The sequence below is a fragment of the Gobio gobio genome, assembly GCF_949357685.1.
Source record: "Gobio gobio genome assembly, chromosome: 15".
Classification (NCBI taxonomy): Eukaryota; Metazoa; Chordata; class Actinopteri; order Cypriniformes; family Gobionidae; genus Gobio; species Gobio gobio.
The window spans coordinates 41,099,285-41,124,465 of NC_137108.1; the positions used below are offsets into that span (position 1 = coordinate 41,099,285).

Consider the following 25,181-nt stretch of genomic DNA (forward strand, 5'->3'; position numbering starts at 1 on the left):
AAATTCAGCAATTTTTTTGTCTTGTGGACTATATGTAATGTAAAATATCTTATTCAGGACAGTACTAAATAAAAATTAACATTCATTTTGTACGATCCCGGTTATTTAGTTAAACTTATTCCCATTTTCACAGATTCTGCAAGTGGTTCAAATACTTTTTCTTGCCACTATCTGTGTACAAATATGTGTAGACATAAAAAAAACGTTCATGTTCGATGTGATTAATCGCGATTAATCGATTTGACAGCAATAATAAAACTATATTATTATAAACAACAGTAAAAAATATGCAAACACAAAAATATAAAAGTAAATATAAAATATAAATATAATATAGTTTAAATAAATAAATAAAAATCACAAAAAAATTAAACCAACATTTTATAAAATAAACAAAATATTATTTAAAATATTGATATAATACAATTAAATAAAGAGTTCAAAAAAACTTTTCACACGGTAGTGTATGTCTTGGCGATATGATGTGCATACATGTAATGATAACTGACTCTGTTAATAACAGGACGTCAGAGAAAAACCTCCGAAAAACCGAACAGGAATGTACGTGGTGAACAAATGATGGACACAGGTACAGTAAAACACACATGCAGCAGTACCTATGACACACTTAACAGACCCAACAGAGCTCAATCTACACTTTGATTCCATCATTCAGGTTCTCTGACTCCCCAACATTGTCACTCCCTCCGGGTGTGAAGAACAAGGCCTGAGGAAAACTTCTGTTGGAAGAATAACTGTCATTCAACCGGCACTGCACTGCAGGAAGCTGAACAGACAGGGAAACGATTTTACATGCCATTACTATCGATTTAGAATTTATTTTCCTATACCTTTGCACAATGTACTTTGTAACTTTTAAACATGGATTGAATGATGTGATGTATTATCAGCGATTTAGTGAAATTAAAAAGAGTTTCTGAAAATGGCCTTGGGATGACTAGTTTGTTCTCTGGAGGATTGATGTCAAGAATGAGAGCTGAAATGAGTCACATAATGCAAGACATATGTTTAAATTGCAATGTAGAACGATAGTGTAACCCATTGTAAGTGTAACACAATTTTTGCCCTGAGAAAGAGCACAAACATGTGGTTCATGATTGATGTGCATCAGGTGATAAACTCAGTATGGAATAAACTGAACAGAACTAGATGGTAACTTCAGAGTGTCACTTCAGGTCAAATTCTACTTAAAAGCAAAGAGGAGAAAAATGTGTTCTGATGGAGAAATCAAGATATGGAGTATTTGAAAAGCAAGAACACAATGTGTTAGAGGAATTAGGCAAGTGAAATGCTGCAGATTATCTTTGTGGTCAAATGTAAACTGTGATGAAAATTCATTTTTCTCTTATTTTAGTCTCAAAGTTTCAGTCACACTGACGCTGAATCTTCACACACACACACGCACGCACGGACGCACAGTGTGGGGTTTCTATGTTTTATGGGGACTTTCCATAGATGTAATGGTTTTTATACTGTACAAACTGTATATTCTACCCCTAAACCTACACGTCAAAGAAAACGTAATTTTTTTATATTTTCAACAAAAGATAATTCTGGATGATCTGTTGTTTCCTCAAGGGGACCAAAAATGTCCCCACAAGGTCAAAATTTACTGGTATAATACTATATTTGGTCCCCATAACATGGGGAATACCAGGACCACACACACACTTGTACTATCTTTGAGAGGACATTCATTGAAACAATGCAATCTCTAGCTCCTTACCCTAACCCCAATCTGAAGTGCCTAAACCAAACCCTTACACTAAACCTACTCTTAACCTAATTATAATCTTATCCCTAAACCAAGTCTTGACCCTCAAACAGGCCTTTATAGAAGTCTTAGAAAGTGAGGATCGGCCAAAATGTCCTTACTTTACTCTCTTTGTCCTTACTCTGATGGTCTAACTCAAACCGGTCCCCGCAAAGATAGTTGCACAAGTAAATGCACACGCACGCACACACATTCGATTATATCCTATTGATAAGTGTATTTGTCATGATTAATTTATTCTTATTGTGGAGTAAAAAAGAGAGAGTGAATATTCAGATGTGATACCTTTATGTAGAAAAAAACAATTAAATTACATTTAAACCAAATTTAATGTGCCAACTTTAGAAGAGGGGACACAGTTGTTTCTGTTGTAATGAAAGATTAATGTTGACAAATGTTGTACATTGACATGGGTTAAATAAAAATAGATGATTATAAAATCATATTCTAGTGAAAACAGTTTTTCTAAGGCTGTTGAAACTTTTAATTTGAATGCCTGAATAGCATGGTGTACTGAAATAGCTCCATTCCAGCAGATGGTGCTGTCTTCCTCAAGGCACTGGTTAAAGGCCATATTGCAGGTTACATTTTCAAAATTAATATATAACCTTGTACAATATGAAAAATTAATGCAGGAATTCAAATGTTTTTTTTTAAACATTGCATCATTTTACATCACGTGAGGGAGTTTGCCGGGCTCGGCGTTGGCTCAGTGCACAGTAGGTTGGTATTCAGTAGGGAGTCGTGTTTTAAACAGTCATTGTCAGCCCATCTCAGCATGAGGCCCCAGTGTCTTCAACCATAGTTCTAATGCAAATTTGGTTCCGGTGCTGACTCGTTCAAGGTCCTCGCCATGATCCGGGGCTCGGTTACAGAACAAAGCAGCGGGCAGTGAGGTCTCGCTCAGCTCACCGCGTGGAGACACCCCCGTAACACTGACAACAAACAACATACAGGAAACAAACATTCAAAACAATGGAATTAATACTTAAACCTATAAAGCCTAATGTCTCATATCATCAACATGACCAAAACTTGCTGAAAAACCTGTAGTACACAATCTACTACATGTCTTTACTACATGCATGGGCGTCGGAACCATTGTATGTGACAAGACCTACCCACTTTTTACGATCAAAGATATTGGACCCACTCACTTTTATCGTCTCTAATTCAGCACGTCTGTTTACCTACCCCTAACCGAAAAACACTTGTTATTAAACACGTGTTAGGCGCTTTATTTCAACTTTTCTAATATTTTGTTCATTTTTATTGAAAATAAATGCCTTTCCGATCTGATATGTGATGGGAAAAGGGAGTAGAGTGAGTTTGGCAAAAGGCGGATTCGAACCGAGGTTCGATTTGCGTCAAAACTTGATGCCATGCGTCTTACCCCTACACTATTACCACTCTCAAATATACAGTGATTTCCGTGATTTTGTCTTGCCCAACCAGATGTTTAGCAAACAAGGCGGTATATTTGTACCTACTCCATCTACTCCAGTAAAAAATTTCTGAGAGGACCCACCCACATTGTTTTTGCTTCCGACGCCCATGACTACATGTACTGAGTTCTTAGCAAGTAAAAAGGCCTTTTTTTACAATTGTAAAAACGTCCCCCTTCAGGTTGTGGTACATGTTTATTTTTTCTATGAAATCTTATAGTGTTTTTTATCAACATAGTGGACAGAAGCAAAGTATTGGGACGATGAGGAATTTTCATCAACCTCTTCGCTAAAATATCAAACAGCGACAACCATCACATACTGATGGGTGGCGACTTTAATCTGGTGCAAGAAACAAGTCTCGATAGGTCATCTTCTAAGCAAATGAATTGATCTAATTCTGCAAAAGTACTGCTTAATTGCTCATCTCACTTAGGAATTTCAGACCCCTGGAGGTTTAAAACCCCCCACCCATTTCTGCATCTGGTTACTACTAGTGGCTACCACCCTATAGTTATTTCAGATCACACCTCGCTTGATATTAATCTTCCTCTAAGTGTTGCCTCCCCATCGCTATGAAAATGTAGTTCTCATTTATTAGCGGATCATGAGTTTAAGAACTTTGTGGCCACTCATATTAGTAACTACGTTGCATTCAATGATACCCTTGAGGTCAAAAGTGGATTTTTATGGGAATCCTTTGTTTTTTAAGAATTTTATTCCACTTCTGGACAAATGCAAGTCAGATTTTGTTAGGTGGAGTTCCCTTTCCCTTTCTGTAATAGGTCGTGCAAACCTTATCAAAATGTCCTGCCAAAGTTTTTGTATCTTTTTCAGCATGTTCCAGTCTGCATTAGTAAATCTTTTTTCACTAATTTAGATCTGCAATTGAACGGATTCCCTTGGAATAATAAGCCGGCTCACATCAGGAAATCAGTTCTCCAGCTTCCCACATCTGAAGGGGGTTTAGCGCTTCCAAATTTTCAATACTACTTTTGGGCATGTGACATTAATAAATAACTTAACTTGGTTGGCGTTAAAAGATGTGCCTCTAGCCCGCCTTGGGTGCATATAGAGATATCTACCTCTCGTTCTTTACTTTCTAATATCTGTTGTCCTGATGGAGAAATCAAGATATGGAGTATTTGAACAGCAAGAACACAATGTGTTAGAGGGATTAGGCACGTGAAATGCTGCAGATTATCTTTGTGGTCAAATGTAAACTGTGATGAAATTTCATTTTTCTCATATTTTAGTGTCAAAACTTCTAGTCACACTGACCCTGAATCTCCACACATACATACACACACACACACACACACACACACACGTTGGGTTTTCATGTTTTATGGGGACTTTCCATAGGCGTAATGGTTTTTATACTGTATAAACTGTATATTATATCCCCCTACACTACCCCTACCAGTGATGCGCGGGTCAATGTATAAACAACCCGCACCCGACCAACGTTTTCAACTAACCCGCCCGCAACTCGGACCGCAAAAAAAAAGAAGAAAATATTGTACCCGACCCGCTTCCTGACCCGCATTTTTTAAAAGTAGTAAATGCTCATCATAGCATCATTGGGCCATTGAGAAAATGTTTCAGGCCCTGACGTGGTGCGCTCAGAGGTGCAGCGGCGAGAGCAGGCAGTTCTTGAGGCGGCCCATCATTTTCCATTTCAGCTGTCTAGATGCATATTATTGATGAACGCGATGTTTATGTTTCGACCCTGCTTGAAGAATTCATCAGCAGGTCAACTGAGAGAAGGCCCACTTTTGGAAAAGTGTGAAAGCCCTTAGGAGCGCAAATTGTTCTTTTTCTGAATGCTGTTTGATATAGCCTAGTGTTATGTAATAAAGGCTTGATTTATTCATTTATTTCGTTTCATTTTCTTAACAATTAAGATGCTGCATGTGTTTATCCAGTCTAATCGAAGTGTGCGTCTTTCCCCCGACTTTCCCAACAAAAATCCCGCCCCCTCTCAGAAAATACATAAAACTGACTTTACTGAGCTATATGCATTTAAAAGTAGCCTATTAAAATGGTACAATGGCATTGCTCAGTTCGACATGTTGGGAAATCGGGCATTTTGTCCCGCGTCAGCATTTATTCAAAAGTTAATAACGCTCAACATTCAAAAGGTAAATAAGGATTTATTGACGACCCGACCGACCGCGACCCGAATATCATTAAAAATATTTTTGGATGACTCGTAACCGCGGGTGACCGCAGGCACCCGGTCATTTTGGATCAACTCGCGCATCACTGACCCCTACCCCTAAACCTACCCATCACAGGAAACATTCTCCGTTTTTACATTTTCAAAAAACATCACTTAGTCTGATTTATAAGATGTTTTCCTCATGGGCACCAAAAAATGTCCCCACAAGGACGAGGATTTCGGATATTGCCATCTTTGTGGGGACATTTTGACATTATAGACAGTATAGACATTTTCTATACTACTTTTGGACTTTTTGACATTAATAAACAACTTTACTGGGTTGGCATTAAAAGATGTGCCTCTAGCCCGCCTTGGGTGCATATAGAGATATCTACCTCTCTTTCTTTACTTTCTAATATCTGTTCCCAGCTTCCACTTGGGGTACACAAAATTTCGAGCAATCCAAAAGTTATCAATACCATTAATATTTGGCTTAAATTCAGAAAACTATTCAGTCTACACAAAGCCTCAATTCATATGCCAATTTCAAACAATCATTTATTTCCCCCGTCCATCTCAGACAGCGTCTTCGATATTTGGGCAGCTAAGGGCCTTTCTACTCTGAATCACTTGTATGAAAACCATATGTTCTCCTCTTTTTCTTCCTTTTCAGCTAAATTCAACCTTCCTAATAGCCATCTGTTTCGTTTTTTCCAAGTGAGGCACTTTATTCAAAAGTTGTTTCCCCATTACCCCAATCGTCCACCCGAATCAGAACTTGATTTAATCCTCACCCTCGACCCTGGTCAAAGACAGCTGATATCTACCATTTATGGTAGAGTAATCTCCCTAGCCTCATATCCGATTGATTCCCTAAAGCAAACCTGGAAGCAGGATTTGGGCATTGACATTTCTGAGGACTAGTGGAAAAACATAATTTAGTTCATTCTCCGTCTAATTGCTTCACAGAGCCCATTTCACTAATGCCAAATTGGCTAAAATGGCTAAAAGTGATGCCTATAACAGATGCAGACAATCCCCAGCTGATCATCTTCACATGTTCTGGTCTTGCCCGATACTAACGGACTACTGGTCTGATATTTTCAGAACTCTTAATACTACCATTGCCCCTAATTCTTTGACTGTTCTGTTTGTCCTTTCCCCAACCCCGGATATACCAGTCACAGCACACCGTGTTGGTGTGTGGGGGTCTATATTGCTGTGTTGACCTGTTCTGTTGCTTTTTTCAGACACCTTGTCTCATTTTGCAACTGTTGTAACACCTTGTCTGCATAAAAATTTGATAAAAAGGCTTGGGAATAAAATATGAGGCTTTTGAGCAACTTTTATTTGTACATCTCTCAATCATCGTTGTAATGCATTGCATTATATGCTTTTACCCCCACATTAAAAACTACAGAGCTTTAATCATAAAATTAAGCATTTAAATATCATCTCAATAAGACATAATATAGGATATATAAAGTGACAACTGGTATTTAAATGCATTTTATGCAAGTAGTCAGCTATACTTTTATTAAGATCTCATTGATTTACATTACAAGCTTTGCACCAAATAGCATATTTTTGCTCAGTTTGGGCCTCTAAATGAAAAGAGGTGCTTTTACTTATCAAGTATGAGCTCTATATTCTAAGGAAGCTTGTTTCCGCCATAGAATAAAACGATTTAACAATAAAACAATTTCTCACAATTGCCAGTTTATTTCTTGCAGTTCTGACTTCTCTCGGAATTACGAGAAAAAAAGTAGCAATTACCATTTTTATTTTTTATACAGTGGTGGAAACAAGGAAATTCTACAATATCATACCATATGAGTCATAAAAGATGTATCAAATAAGATAAACTAAACTTTTTATTTATTTATTTATATAATTTTGTCTAACGGTTCAATAAACTTCCATAAAAAAAAAAATAATAAAAGATTTTTCGGACTATTATTTCTATGTCAGGGTTAATAAGACTAATAAAGTTGTCCATACCTGATGGTCTGTGGCAGGTCAGCTGGTATTCGAACAGGATCCTTTTCACCATCTACAGCAGATACCACAAATTTCCCCAGATCTGCATCAACCCACACACACGCACTGACTTCAGCAGGTTGTGGGCGCAAACAAGCCTGAGAAAGAAGGAGAGACACCTTATGGAGCACATGCACCTCAAATCAGCAGCGGGTGTAAACATGTTCCTATCTGTTGATAACCCAAAGGTGTACCTGAAGCTGCAGGTGTGATTGGGTGCTCTTCAGAAGCATGTACGCCACGACGTGATGTCTCTGAGGCGGTCCTCTGGACAACATGGGCGGATACACCGACTGGACAGAGAATTATAGTGTAATACATCAAATATAGTACACTACCATTCAAAAAATAAAAAATTTTGAAAGAAGTATGGGGTCAGTAAGATTTTTTAAAAGGAAATTAATATTTTTATTCAGCAAGGGTGCATGAAATTGATTAAAAGTGACACATGATTTTTACAGTATTTCAAAAAAGTGCTGTTCTTTTAAACTTTCTACTCAATGAATCCTGAAAAAAGTATCATGGTTTTCACAAAAATATTAAGCAGTATAACTGTTTATAATATAGATAAAACTAATATTAAAAAAAAAGTTTCAGCATATTAGAATGCTTTCTGAAGGAAGATGTGACACTGAAGACTGGAGTAATGATGCTGAAAATTCAGCTATGCATCACAGGAATTTTTTTTTTAAATACTGAAATAGAACATTTTTAAATTGTAATATTTTAAATTGTAATAATATTTCACAATAATACAGTTTTTACTGTATTTTTCATCAAATAAATACAGCCTTGGTGAGCACAAGGGACACAAGATGAGATATTAGGAACAATGTTCGAGTCTCTCTTTTCAATACAATGAAAGTGGAAAGTTTATACTTATATGCAACCGCAAATGATAACATTTGAGATGAAGATTATCAGAGAACAAGGATGTTGTTAATACATTTAGTGTTTGGCTTCAAAAGCATTGGAATAAAGCATACTAGCCATGTACTCCACATTTAATGTCCTTTTTCATTCAGTTTCCAGGGATGGAAAAGAGCAGCTTTGATATGGAAAATTAGATGAGGACATGACGACAACATCACTGGATGAACTAGGCCTATTCCTTTACCATCTCATATGTTTGTTTTTTGAAAATTAAAGTAAACCCTCTGAATCAGCTTGATTAGATTTACATCTTGAGCCAACAGCTTAAGGTCAATGATTAAAACTGAGATAGACAACACATGTGTGCAGCGATTAACTGTTCCAGGTGACGCAATTACGGTTTGCAAACAATCTGCCTCGTCTGTCAAATTCAGCGTCCCTGTGAAGTGGCCCCTTTGGACTTTGATGGCAGGTCTCACAAAAAACATTGTGCTATAAACACACACCTCCCACAGGCCAAGCAGCTGAGAGGAGATCTCATCAGGGCTCAGTTTCAGACCAGTCTCTTCCCGCAGCTCCCGGAGTCCTGCATCCAACAGCTACTTTATACACACACAGAAAAAAATCACTGAACCATTGGCCTACTCATTCATTCATTCAGAAAAAAATCTTAGTTGTCCATTAACTCACTCTAATTCACTTGTTGACATTATTAAATTTATATACAAAGACATTGGATTAGACAGAATTACTTGGAATTCAATTTAATTATAACATATACATTACCATTCCAAACTTTGGGGTCAGTAAGATTTAAGGAAATTAATACTTTTATTCAGCAAGAATGCATTAAATTGATCAAAAGTGACAGTGAAGGCATTAATGTTACAAAAGATTTCTGTTTCAAATAAACGCTGTTCTTTTGAATTTTCTGTTCATCAAAGAATATGTAAAATCATGTGACAATGAAGACTGAAGTACAAATTCAGCTTTGTCATCACAGGAATTAAAATATGTTAAAATAGAAAACAGTTATTAATTGTAACAATGTTTCACAATATTACTGTTTTACCTTGTTTTTGATCAAATAAATGCCACATTGATGAACATGAGACATTCTATTCTGCTAAATGACTAAATGTAAATGTAATTTAAATGTAAATAATAAAATAAAAATCATACCGACCCCAAACCTTTGAATGGTAGTGTTTATGCGCATGTTATATACAGTATATAGTGGGGTTGAACAATTTGGGGACCAAAATCTGGATTTTTTTTTTTTTTTACTTTAAGCGATTTAAAATAAAAAGGAACTCATGACATAAAATGAACAACAAATGTGACCCTGGACCACAAAACCAGTCATATGGGTCACTTTTTTGAAATTGAGATTTATAAATCATCCGAAAGCTGAATAAATAAGCTTTGCATTTATGTATGGTTTGTTATGATAGGACAATATTGGCCGAGATACAACTATTTGAAAATCTGGAATCTAAGGGTGCAAAAAAATCGAAATATTGAGAAAATCGACTAATAATACATTTTTTATATATTTACGGTAGGAAATGTACAAAATATCTTCATGGAACATGATCTTTACTTAATATCCTAATGATTTTTGGCATAAAAGAAAAATCTTTTATTTTGACCCATACAATATATTGTTGGCTATTACCACAAATATACCGTACGACTTATGACTGGTTTTGTGGTCCAGAGTCACATATATTTACAATTCTGCACTATTTCTTAGTCAATAATCAAATAAGCACATTTGTGACTTTGTACAAATGTTATCACAAAAGTTCATGCAGTTCAAGTGCTGCTGTCAACAAACAATTTGATCACTCAGTTTGCTATGTGGATAATATAATTGGTAATGAAAAATATTGTATTAAATGGAAAAAGAATGCCAAAAGTAGTCTCAGACTTTGGCCAATCAATCAATCACAAAATAATTATCTGAAGCAATTCAAAATTGCTTAACAATATTTGTCAAAAATGCAGTAAGAGGTTTCAGAGAAACGCTGTTGACAGTTGATCGGACTGAGCAGCATTTTTTGTAGCCAATCAGCAGTAGGGGGCGTGTCCACTGATGATGGCGGCGGAGAGAGTGAGTGAGCAAGAGGGAAATTTGAAGAAAGACTGTAGAAAGAGAGATGGCTGAGAGATATTACAAAAAAGAAAAGGTCAGAGGAATATCAATGGAAAAATAAGGGTTATGATCAGGAAAGAGCTTTAGGACCCGTGTTAATATTAGAAAAGCTTTCCAGCACCTGAGAGAACCCCCCCCCCAAAAAAAAACGGATGCAGAGGTTGCGTTGTTTTTGCTTTATAAAGTATGCAAGTAACGTTGGTTTTGCTATGTTCCACACAGAACCAAGATATGGTGTTGTAACATTAGCTATAGTAACAGGACAGTTTTGAGTGTCATTGTTTGTTTAGAGATGGTGTAAGGCCCGTCCAATCGGCCCAACAACGGTTTCCAATGTGCGGGTGAAGGTTTCTGCGCATTCTGTCTTTTCAGCGTGGCAAAGTAATTTAATTCCAATTAAACTTTTATCAAGCGTTAGGTGGAGCCTAACTATGCTCCACCCAAAACTGGACTTTAGTCCGTTACTAACCTGACACAGATTTGCGGTAACAATGGACACAATGTAATCTACTAGAACACTTTGCAGCATTTCTTTAAATACCATACCAAGACAGAGCATCCCCCAAAGTGAGACAGGAACTTACAATAGGAACTTGCATTGACTAGGGTCCTATCGGTAGTTTACACCTTTTGGGGACGAGGGCAATATGCATGAAAGACCAATTGGCAGAATATCCGCCAATGTATATTAAGACAGTACTGATGGGGGTGCGTCTTGGATTCGGACACTAATTTCGCAAGAGAGTTCAAATGTTAATTTCCTTTGTTTTCTCAGAGAGTCGCCATCTCTTCCAGTTTCTCCAGTCTTACAATGGTGTGCTTCTTATGACTAATAACGAACCCTTGCTTGTGTACTTGATGATCATTTTTTGTTCTTCCTTGTTGGTCGTTCATAATCTTCGCTTTATTTTTCACGAATCATTATTTTGCTAGCCTAGAAATCTAGACGCACCCTAGCGGCAGCAAATTTAATTTGCCACGAGTGTAGTCTAACAACTCTCGGTAGACCTGCGAGCTGGAGAAAACAAACTCTGGTCAGGCCAATCACATCGTGTATAGAGTCGGTGGGCGGGCTTAACATAATGACGGCATGTAACTAATGTTAGCTCCGCTTCACCTTCTTCTTTGCTCTGGTTGGTTTGTGGCACTCATGGCGCTATCCAATTGTGTGCAAAGGGAATTTGAAAGACAACCGTTTATCCCGCTCCTCGGATTGAGCCCTGCTAATGGTGAGTTTCCAGACCCAACATCTTGATGTGGGTCTGGCTTGTCAGGCTATTATTTTGCTTCACTTTAGCTATGATCAACAACAGACATCCTCTCTCATATTTTGTGTTGGTGCATTTTGGGTTAATTTCAAATATCAACAGTGTTTCTCTAGAATCCCTTACTGCACCATGACAGCTCATTGTTTAAGCAATACAGAATGTACCTTTTCATCCAGCTCCACATGGCCTCCTGAACAAACAAATGACATCCATTAGTCCTGAACACCACAGTATTCTCACACACATATGCTGTAGCTAATTTCAACTGACAACAGCAGTCTCTGATAGATATGTCAGATCTGAAATTTGACAGATATTCGACAGAAGCGTTTAAAATTGTGTTTCTCAGAACCAGATAGAACTGACCAAAATGATCTCACTCATGTGCAAACACTTATTTGTGACCCTGGACTACAAAACCGGTCATAAGGGTCGATTTTTGGAAATTGAGATTTATATATCACAAATAGATAAGCTTTCCATTGATGTGTGGTTTGTTAGGATAGGACAATATTTGGCCAAGATACAACTATTTGAAAATCTGGAATCTGAGGGTGCAAAAAAAAATATCAAAATATTGAGAAAATCGCCTTTAAAGTTGTCCAAATGAAGTCCTTAGCAATGCATATTACTACTACTAATATATTTTTATATATATTTACGGTAGGAAATTTACCAAATATCTTCATGGAACATGATTTTTACTTAATATCCTAATGAGTTTTGGCATAAAAGAAAAATCGATAATTTTGACCCATACAATGTATTGTTGGCTATTGCCACAAATATACCCGTGCGACTTATGACTGGTTTTGTGGTCTAGGGTCCCATTTGAGTGATAATCTCAGGAATCATTTGAGTCGATACGGAATGACACACTCACCGGGTGGAACCCAAATATTGGGGAAGATCCTGAGGTTGGAAGTACGACGTGTTAGCAACAGTCTCTGATTGGAGGACTGCAGCAGCACAGCCACGGCCACTTCTACTCCACGGCTAAGGGTATCTGGAGGCAGGGAGACTGCCTCGGAGTCAGACAGGTATTTGATGGGGCAAAACGACGCCCTCTAGGGTCAGACAAAGAGTTTGATCTACAAACAAATTTCCTGTATTAACTGGATTCTATTAATAAAACTGAAATGGCCATAATATAAATTCAGTGTGATCTCACCTTTAGAGGAACTCCTCCATCACACAATCGGTCACATAAAATAAATATATTATTGTCCAAAGAACAGCTCACATGTGCCTCGTCCTCATGCCCAACAAAGTGTCCAGTTATGCTCTGAAAAAATAATGACACTTGCTTACCTATCTAAATGAGACATATTGATATAGGGCCAATTATAATTAGTACAGCTTGATTGTATCTAACACCATAATCTGGCTGCTAAAAGAAAACATAATAATAATAAAAATATATAATAAAATAAAACTCCATTTAAAATTCCAAAGATGCCCTGGTGCTGTCATATGTGACCCTGGACCACAAACCCAGTCATAAGTCGCACGGGTATATTTGTGGCAATAGCCAAAATTATATATATATAAAAAAAAAAATGTATGCCAAAAATCATTAGGATAAAAGTAAAGATCATGTTCCATGAAGATATTTTGTAAATTTCCTCACGTGAATATATAAAAAAAAATGTATTAGTAGTAGTAATATGCATTGCTAAGGACTTTAAAGGCGATTTTCTCAATATTTAGATTTTTTGCACCCTCAGATTCCAGATTTTCAGCTTTCAGATGATGTATAAATCTCAATTTCAAAAAATGTACCCTTATGACTGGTTCTGTGGTCCAGGGTCACGGATTGTTTTAAACACGTTATATGCATAATTGGAAATTTTGATATGCATTTGGTAACGCTTTACAATAAGATTTAATTTGAACTAACAATGAAAAACACTTCTAAAGCATTCATTAGTTACTTAACTTAATAAAAATAAATACTGTAACACACGTTTTGCTTATTATTAGTCAATGCAATGATAACGTTATTGTAAAGTGATGTGGAATATGAGTCCAGCTGACCTGCACGAAGCGTGCGCACTGTGGAGCGGCGTTTTCCTTCGACAGATGAACTAGAACCTTTCGGACCTTCTCCATGGTACTGTATGCCATCATCACAGAATATGATAATTAACTTTTTTTATTCATGATTTGTCATATCACTACACTAATATTGCATACAGTTAATCAGGGTGAACCACTCAACTATCCAGGAGATTGTCAGAGCGCATGAATGAGTGTTTAGGCAGAAAGACAAACATGCGGACTCTCTGAACCCAGACTCCAGACCATAAACACCATCTGAACTGATCCTCCGGAAAATGGCTTCTGGTGTTTTAAAATAAAAGTCTATTTACAGTGCTGAACGGCTCGTCTATGAATATTAACTCAGTCACGCAGTGTTAATAATTCGTTCAGAAACCTTGCAGCAAATCAGGAAGAAATACTGAGCGAACGTAATAAATATTCATGAGCTTCGTAAACGGGTCAACTCGAAAGACGTCTCCTGATGTTTTAGAATAAAAGTCTATTTATTAGACTTTTTATTACATTTATTTTCAGTTAGTCTAGATCAGTGTTTCCTAACCCTGTTCCTGGAAGCCTATAGCCTATATTACATTATCATATATTCTTCCATGTAAAAACATAAAAATAATTAGAGCACCATTTACTTGCATCAAACAACTCTGTTGGTATCATTATAATTCGTATTGTTATAATTCTTACATTTAATTTATTGCCGAACTTTAATTGAATTATATATTTAGCGTTGTTACTTGTCAGGTTTGTGCTATTTTTGATAAAACTGAAACTGCGGCGGTCCTAAAAGTGCAGCCTCCGGTATTCTCCGGTTTATGGCTGCTATAAATTTGACCTGCCACAAGATGGCCCTGTTTTCGACACTTCTTATGATTTTAATCTTTTCCCAAAACAATCAGAGAAAGTCTTCAAAGATTCAAGAGGCTTCATTTCTCCATCCTTAGCTCCAAGACCAGAAATACCGCAGGTCGCGTGAGGTTTATGGATCAGAGTCAGTGTTTGGTGTAATCAATCAGTAGCTGTGATTGACATGAACAATTCAATTTTAAAGACCCCCTGTGGTGAAAATTATGTTGTTTATATGTCTATGTGGTGTTTTTAATATGCTCTCAGATAAACCATGTACAAATTCAATGTATTTTCTCCTTAAAAGTCCAGTGAACCAAAATTATAACATAATAATTAAGAAAACATGAGCAACCACCATAGCTCAAAGCAGTTACAAATAGTAACTAAAAAAAGGAAGAAAACATACAAAAGGAGAGGAGCATTACACAAATGAATAAAGATTACACATTGAAAACAGTAAAAAAAAAAAAAAAAAAAAAAAAAAAAAAGGCTGTGCAAATTGAACATGTTCTGAGAGCTTTCTTGTTGAGCGAAAGTGAAATTGTAATTAAATTATGTTTTATCTCTTGTAAGAATACTATAGGTTTACAATTTGAAAATTTACATTTATGAATATAAAATTTACATTGAAAGATAATTGGGTTTATTATAAAGCAGGCATTTGAATCCGCTTCACAATAGAAAAATATATTTTTTTAAATAAAAACAGATTTGGGATTTGTTGAAAAACCTTATAGATAGTACTTGAGATAAACAAACTAACATCTTCCAGAGCGTAAAAAGTATTGAAAACGTGGTTTGAAATCGCTGGTGTTTCTGTCACAAACTACATTGTAACCAATCATGTCAATGTGTGGGCGGGCATTAGCATATCATTAACTATTCTCTGAAGCAGGGGGTCTCAAGAGAAGCCTTTCGTAGTTATTTTCTGTTGATATGAAAAATCGCATACATTTAGCAACATAGCAGGTGAATTAGGTATATCATGTATAGGCCTATTATGATGTTATGTATGAACTATATGCCCTTCTCCACTGACGTTCTATGATGTGGACACAGAATTTTAGGGGGAGGAACATGGTTTGTGTAACGCAACATATTAGCTGTTTGATAACGTAGTCAAGCAAAAGGCTAATAATATGAATTACCGTTGTGTTCGACGTTGTAAAGAGCGATACCTTCATGCAGGGTACAGTAGCCTAACTTGAGTAAAAGTTGAGTCTCTGAGTGAGCTAATGTGAGTGAGTGGAGGCGGGGCTAATTTGCATATTCATGGGATGACATGAAGCAAGCAAGGGTGTAGAGTTACATTCAAGCTATTTTAAGGCATGAAGACTTTTTTTCCCAGGAAAAATAATTTTGGTGATTAAAGATGACTTTAAGGGATAAAATTATTTAATACAGGGGGACTTTAAGAATCGGCTTGATTTTGACTTATTTCACAATTGCAAGTTTATCTCTGACAATTCTGACTTATTTGTGGGATATAAACTTGAACTCGCAATTTTGCTAAAGTCATAACTGAGAGATATAAACTCCTTTGCTAGAAAATAGTCAGAATTGTGAGATAAAAAAAGTAGTAATTTTTATTCCATGGTGGAAAAAAATTCTATAAAAAAATGCATCTCGATTTTGAAACCCATTTTCTGGATTAAATTGTACTCTCAATAATTTGCTGAGAGTTTATATTCATATCTATCTGATTGTGTTTGTGCACAAAATAAAGTGATAAAGTGAGAGCATCTGATTGTGTATTAAATCAAGTTTATTTGAAATGTCATTCAGTCAAATACAAACACAAACACAGCCATATTACTACATACTACATGGTTTCATTTTACTACACGTCACTGAGAACAGGCACAATGTAAATCTCACATGCTGTCATAAAGACGAAGATCTACAGACACAGAACGAACGACACATGCTTCCACAAGAGGATTTTACATCACCAAAGTCGAGCCCTTGACTGAGGGTTCAACCTCTGACCTTTAGTCATTAGGGTGTCCATGATTTTGGTCACAAGTGGTGGCACTTACAGAGTTGGCAGTCATCATAGCTTTCCTGAAGAATCAGTACGGATAAAACGAGATGACAAAAAAGCCAAGCGATGCTGTTTGGTTATTCACTGGTGTCTAAATTCACATTACTCTGCTTTAGAGGAGTTTCATTGAACATGGGTCAAATTTATCAAGCCAGAATTTTTTCTAAGCACATATATATATCATTATGTAATCATTTGGCCTGCTTACAATCTTGTTCGATTTTTAGGGTTTCAAATTGCAATTCAATATATCAAATATCAACTTGATAAATGTTGCCCATGTGTCCTCATGTGGCTAAAACAAACATGTTGACCGATATAAAGATGCATGCAAAAGGTGGTACAAAATTCAACAAAACAAGTCTGAATCACAGAACCTTCTTACCGTTCCCATTCACCATAATTCCTTTTATTGTTTCTTTTATGTACCTAATGTTGATTTATACATATCTTAAGAATGATGAACACACTTACCCCTCTAACATACATCTATAACATTGGATTCTGGTCAAGATTTCTGGGTAGACATTTGATTAGAATTACATGCTAAGAAGCTTCAGTTTGCAAGAGCAAAAATTAATGAGGTACGAATAACTATTAAGTTGAGCATTCGAAATTACAGCAGTCCTACAGCCTGTGAGAGCAACAGCCAAGCAAAAAACAGGATTTTATCCATTTTATTTTTCAAAAAATTATTTACAACTTCACAAAAGTTTTTTTTTTTTTTTTTTTTCTGTAGTTGTGGTTGTTTACCTGTGAGTGTTTTGTAGGTGAAACAGTCCTCTTTTGGTGTTGGTGTAAAACTGTGCTAAAACTGTGCCCTTCTGCTCTGAACATCTTATTTTGTCAGTTCCCAGCATGGATTGCATTCTGGGCATGAACCCCAGCACCATAATGTTGGTTTGCAGTGGAGTGAGGGATGGGCGTCATTTCCTAAGAGAAAACAGTGAAGTGCACCGTCAGTTTCATTATAAATTAGCCGTGAAAACATTAATAGATATCTGGAACAGAACAGAATTATCCTTAATAGCAGTGCTGAATTACGTACCTTAATGGCACTAACAGAAAGAGCATAGACCCCAAAAAGAGACACAACCAAACCAATGATACACGCTAGCACCAGGAAACCGATCAGTGTTCCCAAGATCCCATTCACTAAGAACTGTAATACAAGCCACAAACACGATAATATATTCCAACAGTTCAACAACCCTGTATTAAGATGGTAAATAATAAGGCAAATAATGGCACAAAAACTATATGAATATTAACAGAGCGGGAAATGGAAAATGTTATACTTCAATTAATCAATCAATTCAAATTCCCAAAGTCTAATTTAGTGTTAGATTTCAATATTTGTCCATTTTTACTATGCATAATTTCTATTTTCACATTAGCCTATATACTGTAAATTACAGTGTTATTTTAGTATTATTTATATACTGTTATAGTATATTAGCTTTTATTTTTTTATACTTTAATTTTTGTCATTTTTTTGTCCTTTTTATTCATTGTAACAATAATAAATAAAAAAACAATGTACCTTTATACATTTTTTATTTATATATTAAAAAAAATTATGTATATTTTATTTGAGCTTCATTTCAATGAACAAAAATGATTTTGAATTGTTTTAGTTAGCAATAAAAACATCGATACACCTACATTATATGGCAATGCCACTCTTTAGTCGACCACTAGTCTAGCAAATAATTAAATGTTTGTGAATTCTCTCCTAAAACACTGAGAGATGTGCGTTAAATCTGTCTATAAATGAGGGGAAACTCAGATTAGATACATTTTAAACCGAATTCAGGATGTGTGTATTCTCTGCTGCATCGTAATGTGACTCACCTCTTTATGTCCCCCTTTCTCTCCTTCGCCACAGCAAGCCCAAACAGAGTGAAGTGGGTCACAACACCACTGAAACAAGCAGGACAAAGCCTGGAGTCACATCTCTCTTTCTGCCCACACACACTCAACCACAGTCTGCCGTCTGACAGAGACTGATGTTCAGATCGATGTACAGCTTCCGGTTTTTCTGATCCATGTATAGGATAGACAAAACTAAAACTGTCAGCTCTCAAAATTTGCCTGAAATCCTTTTTTGAACAAAGCAAGCGGGCTGCTTGAAGTATAACATTTTCCCATTTTTTAATAGCCTTGTGTTATTTCGAATACCCAATTAAATGATCAGTTTTGTTTATAGTATAGTAATCTTCGGTCACTTGTGGGAATGCAGGTTTCTTGGCTCGAGGATGAGCAGGATGGGGCGTCTCTGTTTGTTTACCTCTGTGTCCCTGTAGTAGTACGACTCTCCTCTGAATGGGACGTGTCTGGCCATGAGCCCAAATCCAACAATATCAAATGCTGCTGTTAGCAACTGCAGAACAATGGTTGTCAGCACCTGCGACAAACAAATTGACATTTAATGTATTTCAATAATAAATAATAATCTCATTTCCAATCTTATTCTGATAATCTAATGATGATGATGAATGCTCAAAAATATATGGAAAATCCACGGCCTCTAAAAGACATTAGCGATTGGTCACTTCACATGTCAGTCAAATAATGTCTTGTAATCTGAGTGGGCGGTTCTTGGCCAAAATAGTATGTAAAGAAGCCCTTCGTCATCAGAAGTTTGACTATAGACGAGACCACTGTTGCTGAGCCTGCACTAAATTTGGTCAATACAGGACAGGATGCAAGGTCCTTTCAGACGGAGGGACCTTAAAGGGTTTTAAATGAGGAGAAAAAGACTGACATGAGGAGAAAAGTATGCATTCAAGAATAGGTGTTAAATTTAAATCTTTATATTTGGAGTCTCAGGGGGCGTTTACACGACACTGTTATGCATTTTGGCTGTACATGTACACAACAACGTTGTTTTGAGGGCCCGAGAACTGTGTAACCTACAAAAATGTTGTAAAAATGTTGACATCACCATAGACTGTAAAAAATTATGGACGTAGGTTTCAAAAGAGCATTTTTTAAGCCTAAAAGCCGGCCATTGCCATTTCGTCACTCCCAGATAACTGAAAATGGACAAAAAGGCGGGACGTGGGTGGAGCTGAGGTGCCTGGTTGCACAACCCACGCCCGCCTAGCTCGACCATAGTGGCAATCCACCTGCTGTCACTCAAGTGGCCACGCCCTTAATTATGCAGAACTTTAAGGCTTAATATAATTCAAACGGATGAGTTATAAAAAACATTAACTCCCCTCACAGTTGTCATGAAGGGCAAAATTAGCTGTATAGACCAAAACCACTTTTTGCACCAGGCTGTAAACATATTTTTTTCTGCTGTAAAGTTGGGCATTTTAACATGGGGGAGATACAGATTTGACTCCATTTTGGAGCATGTCCCTAGCGGACAGTTGATGAATGGCAGTTTAAGTCATTTACGTGTTGGCTTCAAGAGAGACCGCGGGAGGTTTCCGCTTGCCATGTTCAGTCTATAGGCGCGTAGTATTTCTTTACAAAGTGACGTCGGCAACTACTGGCCTGGCATGAATAATACAGCGTTTTTAGTCGTTTTTGCGGATCTGTCTAAATGGGGATCATTTTGACAACGCAAAGGAAAAACGTTTCCATTTTAAGTACATTGTTGTCATGTAAACGTACACTCAGAGCCAAATAATTCTAGCTAAGGGTGTGTTAACACGACGACAATGTACTAAAAACTGATGACAACTTTGTCAAAACGATCCCCATTCACACGGATCTGCAAAAATGACTATAAAGGCTGTATTATGCATGCCAGGCCTATAGTTGGGGATGTCACCCCGCAAACATGTAATATGTATGCATCATAGACCGTAAAAAAATATGGACGACGCGACTTCATTGGCTTCCGCTGATGAGAGTTGAAGCTTTCGGTGGCCCGCACATGGCAGCCCGTAGTAGTGATCCCGGGACCGGAATCTGCGCGGTAGAGACCAGGAAGTAGAGGCGCGATTATCAAAAGCCCGCCCACACTCTCACAGATGCAGAACAATTCGTTATGTTGGTGTGAAATAAACAGTTATGGAAATGTAGAAATTAAAGCTAAAGCTCCAATCTCCTCCCAAAAATCCAGAAAAAAGTCTGTTAGTGCCTCAGTGACAACTTTACTCAGAGAAGCCATCAATCTCAGTTGTCAATCATGACGTCACACACCCCGTTTTTATAGCATCAAATAACTAACTAAAACTAAACTTATTTAAAAAATGAACACTTGAAATGAAATCAGCGTGATAAAAACTGCCTAAAATGACAGAAGCCGTCTTTGGGAAAAAATTATATGAAGTGTAATTTGATTGTTTAGTTTGTCTCGCGTCCATTAGAAAACACGGAGGGCGGGGTTATGAGCTATACTGGGACCAACCACCGGGGGGGCGATCGAGGCGCGGAGGCTTCAGTTTCTGAGAGGAGTGCTGCAGGTTGGGTATGCACGAACGCAATATGCATACGCATGACGTCACTGATTTCACAAATTCATGTTTTTGTAGTTTACAGAGTTTTCAGGCACTCAAAACAACGTTGTTGTATACATGAACAGCCAAAACGCATAAAAAAAAATTTAAACAGAAAACGGTGTTGTGTAAACGCCTCTGATACTTCACGTTTTTGTTGTTCACATGGAGACGGTAAAGGCATCGTTTTCAAAATCGGTGTAAACATAACATACCATAACTGTACTAACACTGTTAGAAAAAAGGTTCAATGGGGTTTTATATAGAATCCTAAGGTTTTTGACTCAATGCCAAAATGGCTCTATATAAGGAGAAATGTCTTGAATGATTTCATAATACTTTGATGTTTAATGGTTATTACATTTTTTTCTAGCGATAAAGTATGTTCACAAGCTGTTTAATTCATAAGATTTAATTAAAATTAAAAATGATTGAATAATTATTAAAACTAAACCGTTAAATTATCCCATAAGAATTTTACACCCCTAAAATGTTCTATATGAAGCACCTGACAGAACCCTTTAAGGTTCTATATAGAATATTTTCTTCTAAGAGTGTACTAAAGTGTACAAGCGAACTGTAACCTGCTCATGCTTCTTTTTCTTACACTTATTTGTGTGTTCATACCAGGCATTTAGTTGGCTTCCTCCCAGTGTGCACCAGGACAACACCAGTTATGACAAGCTGTAGGAAACAATGCCATACGTCACATTACTGATTTTAAACATTCCAAATCCCTCCACATGTACGTATGTGTATTTGTACCTGAGCACCGTTGACGATGAGGATGATGATTTCACGCTGGATATGATAATGCAGCTTATACACAATTGAGCTCAAAATGACACTCAACACTCCAATTACGATCTCAATAGCCTAAAACAAAGTAAAGAAAATATTAGAATAATATCATTAATATATTAATAATGTTAAAACAAGACTGTGTTTGTTAAAGCCACCGGGACGCAAATAAAAAACAAAGAAATCAAGAAGAAATACCAACAAAGTTGAATTGAATTTATAATTGTTTTTACATTTTATATTATTGAGTACAGTCTGTCAGTATGTTTCATCTCAGATATGGGTGTGTCCTTGGATGTTGGCCAGATGTCTTTTAATAAATAAACTACGTGTGCACAAGTGGATTTATAGTACACTTAACTTATAGTAAACAACCTAAATATTATCTTCTGAAACCGATTGAATGACTAAAATCTCATACGCAGCATTCCAACAATATGTAAACAACCTGCTCAGTCTATAACATCCAGCGTGATACAGGCTAGTGGATCAAACATCTGTAATGATATATGTAAAATTATCGATATAATAATGTGATAGTGTGCTGTAGTGAAACTCACGCCAAGTGTCTTGGGCTCTGCGCTCTTAAAAGCTTTAATCTGAGACGTGTACAGCGACATCCTGATAGATTCACCAATCACTCATCAATACCACACGATCCGCTGCAAATACAATCACAACAGCAAGCATCAACAAAACATGCGTGGGTTGGTATGGCGTGGATACGAGCTAACGCATTCTCCATGCATTTTAAGAATGATATTTTCAATCCACACACTCTTTATGTGTACTAACATGCTCGCGTGTGATGAGGAGTGCTCGCTTACCTTTGCGCACTGGCGTTCTGCAGCAGAGTCTGAGCTCGCGGCGGCTCTCCGCAGTGTTGATGTCATGAGGGGAGGCGGCGGCTACACAAGGAGAAATCCAGGTTGGCTCGGTCCCGAGCAGAACTCACTCGTGCCACCGGCCTTTATTCTAGAAAACATCCTTGCAAGCGCCCAAAAGCGGGGTATTTTTAACCCGGTTATGAATTATGTAGAGATAAGCGCTGAGTGTGCTCCGAGAAACTGCAGACTAATACATTCGTGAAACATGTGTTTATTATCTTCTTCCTAAATAATGTCTATATGGATGGGTGTGTATGTCTTAATAAAGCAGTGGTTTTCAACCAGGGGTCCGGGGCCCACTGGGGGCCTCAGCAAACTTAAAGGGTTAGTTCACCCAAAAATGAAAATTCTGTCATTACTTACCCTCATGTCGTTCGACACCCGTAAGACCTCCGTTCGTCTTCGGAACACAAATTAAGATATTTTAGTTGAAATCTGATGGCTCTGAAAGGCCTCCATTGGCACAATGCACGGTTCACTCTCAAGACCCTTAAAAGGTACTAAAGACGTTGTTACAAAGTCCATCTCACTATGGTTCTACAATAACTTTATGAATCGGCGAGAATAGTTTTTGTGCGCAAAAAAACCCTAAATAACGACTTAGCCTATATAGTGATGCCGATTTCAAAACGGCCTCATGAAGCTTCAAAGCATTATGAATCAGTGAGTCGAAACATGATTCGGATCACGTGTCAAACCACCAAACTGCTGAAATTTGACAATCCAAACTGCTCATTCGGCTCACTGATTCATAACGCTTCGAAGCTTCATGAGGCCGTGTTTTGAAATCGGCATCACTATATAAGTCGTTATTTAGGGTTTTTTTGCGCACAAAAACTATTCTCGCCGATTCATAAAGTTATTTTAGAACCACTGTAGTGAGATGGACTTTGTAACGACGTCTTTAGTACCTTTTAAGGGTCTTGAGAGTGAACCGTGCATTGTGCCAATGGAGGCCTTTCAGAGCCATCAGATTTCAACTAAAATATCTTCATTTGTGTTCCGAAGATGAACGGAGGTCTTACGGGTGTCGAACGACATGAGGGTAAGTAATTAATGACAGAATTTTCATTTTTGGGTGAACTAACCCTTTAAGGAGACCTCAAGATGGCTTAAAGGGTTAGTTCACCCAAAAATGAAAATTCTGTCATCAATAACTCACCCTCATGTCGTTCCAAACCCGTGAGACCTTGGTTCATCTTTGGAACACAAATTAAGACATTTTGATGAAATCCGAGAGCTCTCTGACCCCTCCATAGACAGCTATGTACTAATTAACACTTTCAAGGCCCAGAAAGGTAGTAAAGACATCTTTAAATTGTTCATGTGACTCCAGTAGTTCAACCTTAACTTTATGAAGAGATGAGAATACTTTTTATGCGTAAAAAACAAACAAAAATAACAACTTTATTCAACAATTTATTCAATGACTTTGTTCTCCTACACTGTTGACGTAGTAAATACAGTGCAGTGCTTCCGAGTTATGCTTCAGAGCTGCCCCAGATCGCCGGCTTGCCATTGGCCGATGCTGTTCATGAGCACCACAACACATGCGTGTGATGCTGACACAGGAGCTGACCAACGTAGAGCTGGAGCTGGAGGAAGTGTCTAGGGAGAGGGAAGGAGGGAAGGAGGGAAGGAAGGAGGGAAGGAAGAAGGGAGGGAAGGAAGAAGGGAGGGAAGGAAGGAAGGAAGGAAGGAAGGAAGGAAGGAAGGAAGGAAGGAAGGAAGGAAGGAAGGAAGGAAGGAAGGAAGGAAGGAAGGAAGGAAGGAAGGAAGGAAGGAAGGATGGATCCATCCATCCATCCATCCATCCATCCCTCCATCCATCCATCCACTTCTAAACGACACTTCTAATTTCTGTAATTTATAAAATGGGGCAAGGGCTTCATAAAAAAATTTAGACAGTGGAGAACCTTGGCGTTAAAAAGATTGAGAACAACCAGAGTAAAGAATAGACCCAACTCTAGTGTTTTATTGGCTAATGGTGCGTTCAAGTCCTTTTTGAGTTGAAAAGTGTTTATGCGTCAGGTGAGTTCACTTTCGTCAGTGCAAGATGGCGGTCTGCCTTTTTAACTCTACTTCTAGAAAACGAAGAACAAAGAATGTGCATCTGGTGTGTTTTGTTTTAATCAATTTATGAAGCCAATTATAAATATTGTGGTATTCCGCCACGTTTCTCATTGACACGCCCCTAACTCATAAAGAACGGGGCTTTTGTATTTTCGACTTTGTGTAAATATTTTTTTTTTTTTTTTACATGACTTGAACACGCACCATAAGAACAGGGTGTGAATATGGAGGTTTGGGGCTTCCGAGTCTGACCATAATTAAAAGTTAAT

At 37.3% G+C, this 25,181-nt stretch overlaps 2 protein-coding genes across 4 annotated transcripts; both read right to left on the minus strand.

Moving 5' to 3' along the window:
- Positions 1 to 2,061: 2,061 nt before the first annotated feature.
- nudt17 (nudix (nucleoside diphosphate linked moiety X)-type motif 17) lies at positions 2,062 to 14,091 on the minus strand. 2 transcript variants are annotated; one of them, XM_079836846.1, is made up of 9 exons: positions 13,968 to 14,091; positions 13,784 to 13,862; positions 12,918 to 13,031; positions 12,630 to 12,813; positions 11,911 to 11,936; positions 8,827 to 8,919; positions 7,642 to 7,740; positions 7,409 to 7,545; positions 2,062 to 2,730 (listed from the first exon to the last, which is right to left on the minus strand). In XM_079836846.1, exons 2-9 carry the CDS (start codon positions 13,856 to 13,858, stop codon positions 2,559 to 2,561), a joined length of 900 nt encoding a protein of 299 aa, XP_079692972.1. In that variant the 5' UTR covers positions 13,859 to 13,862; positions 13,968 to 14,091; the 3' UTR covers positions 2,062 to 2,558. The 2 variants fall into 2 exon arrangements, with proteins under 2 accessions (XP_079692972.1, XP_079692971.1); XM_079836845.1 differs by having other exon boundaries at positions 13,784 to 14,084.
- A 2,304-nt stretch (positions 14,092 to 16,395) lies between these two features.
- On the minus strand, positions 16,396 to 22,963 carry LOC307139027 (uncharacterized protein). 2 transcript variants are annotated; one of them, XM_079837803.1, is made up of 8 exons: positions 22,780 to 22,891; positions 22,513 to 22,614; positions 21,917 to 22,027; positions 21,779 to 21,835; positions 18,985 to 19,101; positions 18,549 to 18,617; positions 17,743 to 17,856; positions 16,400 to 17,627 (listed from the first exon to the last, which is right to left on the minus strand). In XM_079837803.1, the coding sequence occupies exons 2-8, from the start codon at positions 22,570 to 22,572 to the stop codon at positions 17,541 to 17,543; spliced, it is 615 nt and encodes a 204-aa protein (XP_079693929.1). In that variant the 5' UTR covers positions 22,573 to 22,614; positions 22,780 to 22,891; the 3' UTR covers positions 16,400 to 17,540. The 2 variants fall into 2 exon arrangements, with proteins under 2 accessions (XP_079693930.1, XP_079693929.1); XM_079837804.1 differs by lacking the exon at positions 18,549 to 18,617 and having other exon boundaries at positions 16,396 to 17,627; positions 22,780 to 22,963.
- Between the last annotated feature and the right edge of the window lie 2,218 nt (positions 22,964 to 25,181).

Excerpts from the sequence above, each read along its gene's own strand:
- nudt17 (XM_079836845.1), bottom strand. The coding sequence starts at position 13,876 with ATGATGGCATACAGTACCATGGAGAAGGTCCGAAAGGTTCTAGTTCAT. Across the intron at positions 12,814-12,917 it reads ATGGAGGAGTTCCTCTAAAG|AGGGCGTCGTTTTGCCCCAT; the intron begins GTGAGATCACAC and ends GTCTGACCCTAG. Across the intron at positions 2,731-7,408 it reads GACCTGCCACAGACCATCAG|TGTTACGGGGGTGTCTCCAC; the intron begins GTATGGACAACT and ends GTTTGTTGTCAG.
- LOC307139027 (XM_079837803.1), bottom strand. The coding sequence starts at position 22,572 with ATGTCGCTGTACACGTCTCAGATTAAAGCTTTTAAGAGCGCAGAGCCC. Across the intron at positions 18,618-18,984 it reads ACTACTACAGGGACACAGAG|TGGTGTTGTGACCCACTTCA; the intron begins GTAAACAAACAG and ends TGCTTGTTTCAG. Across the intron at positions 17,857-18,548 it reads AGAAAGGGGGACATAAAGAG|TTCTTAGTGAATGGGATCTT; the intron begins GTGAGTCACATT and ends CTTGTATTACAG.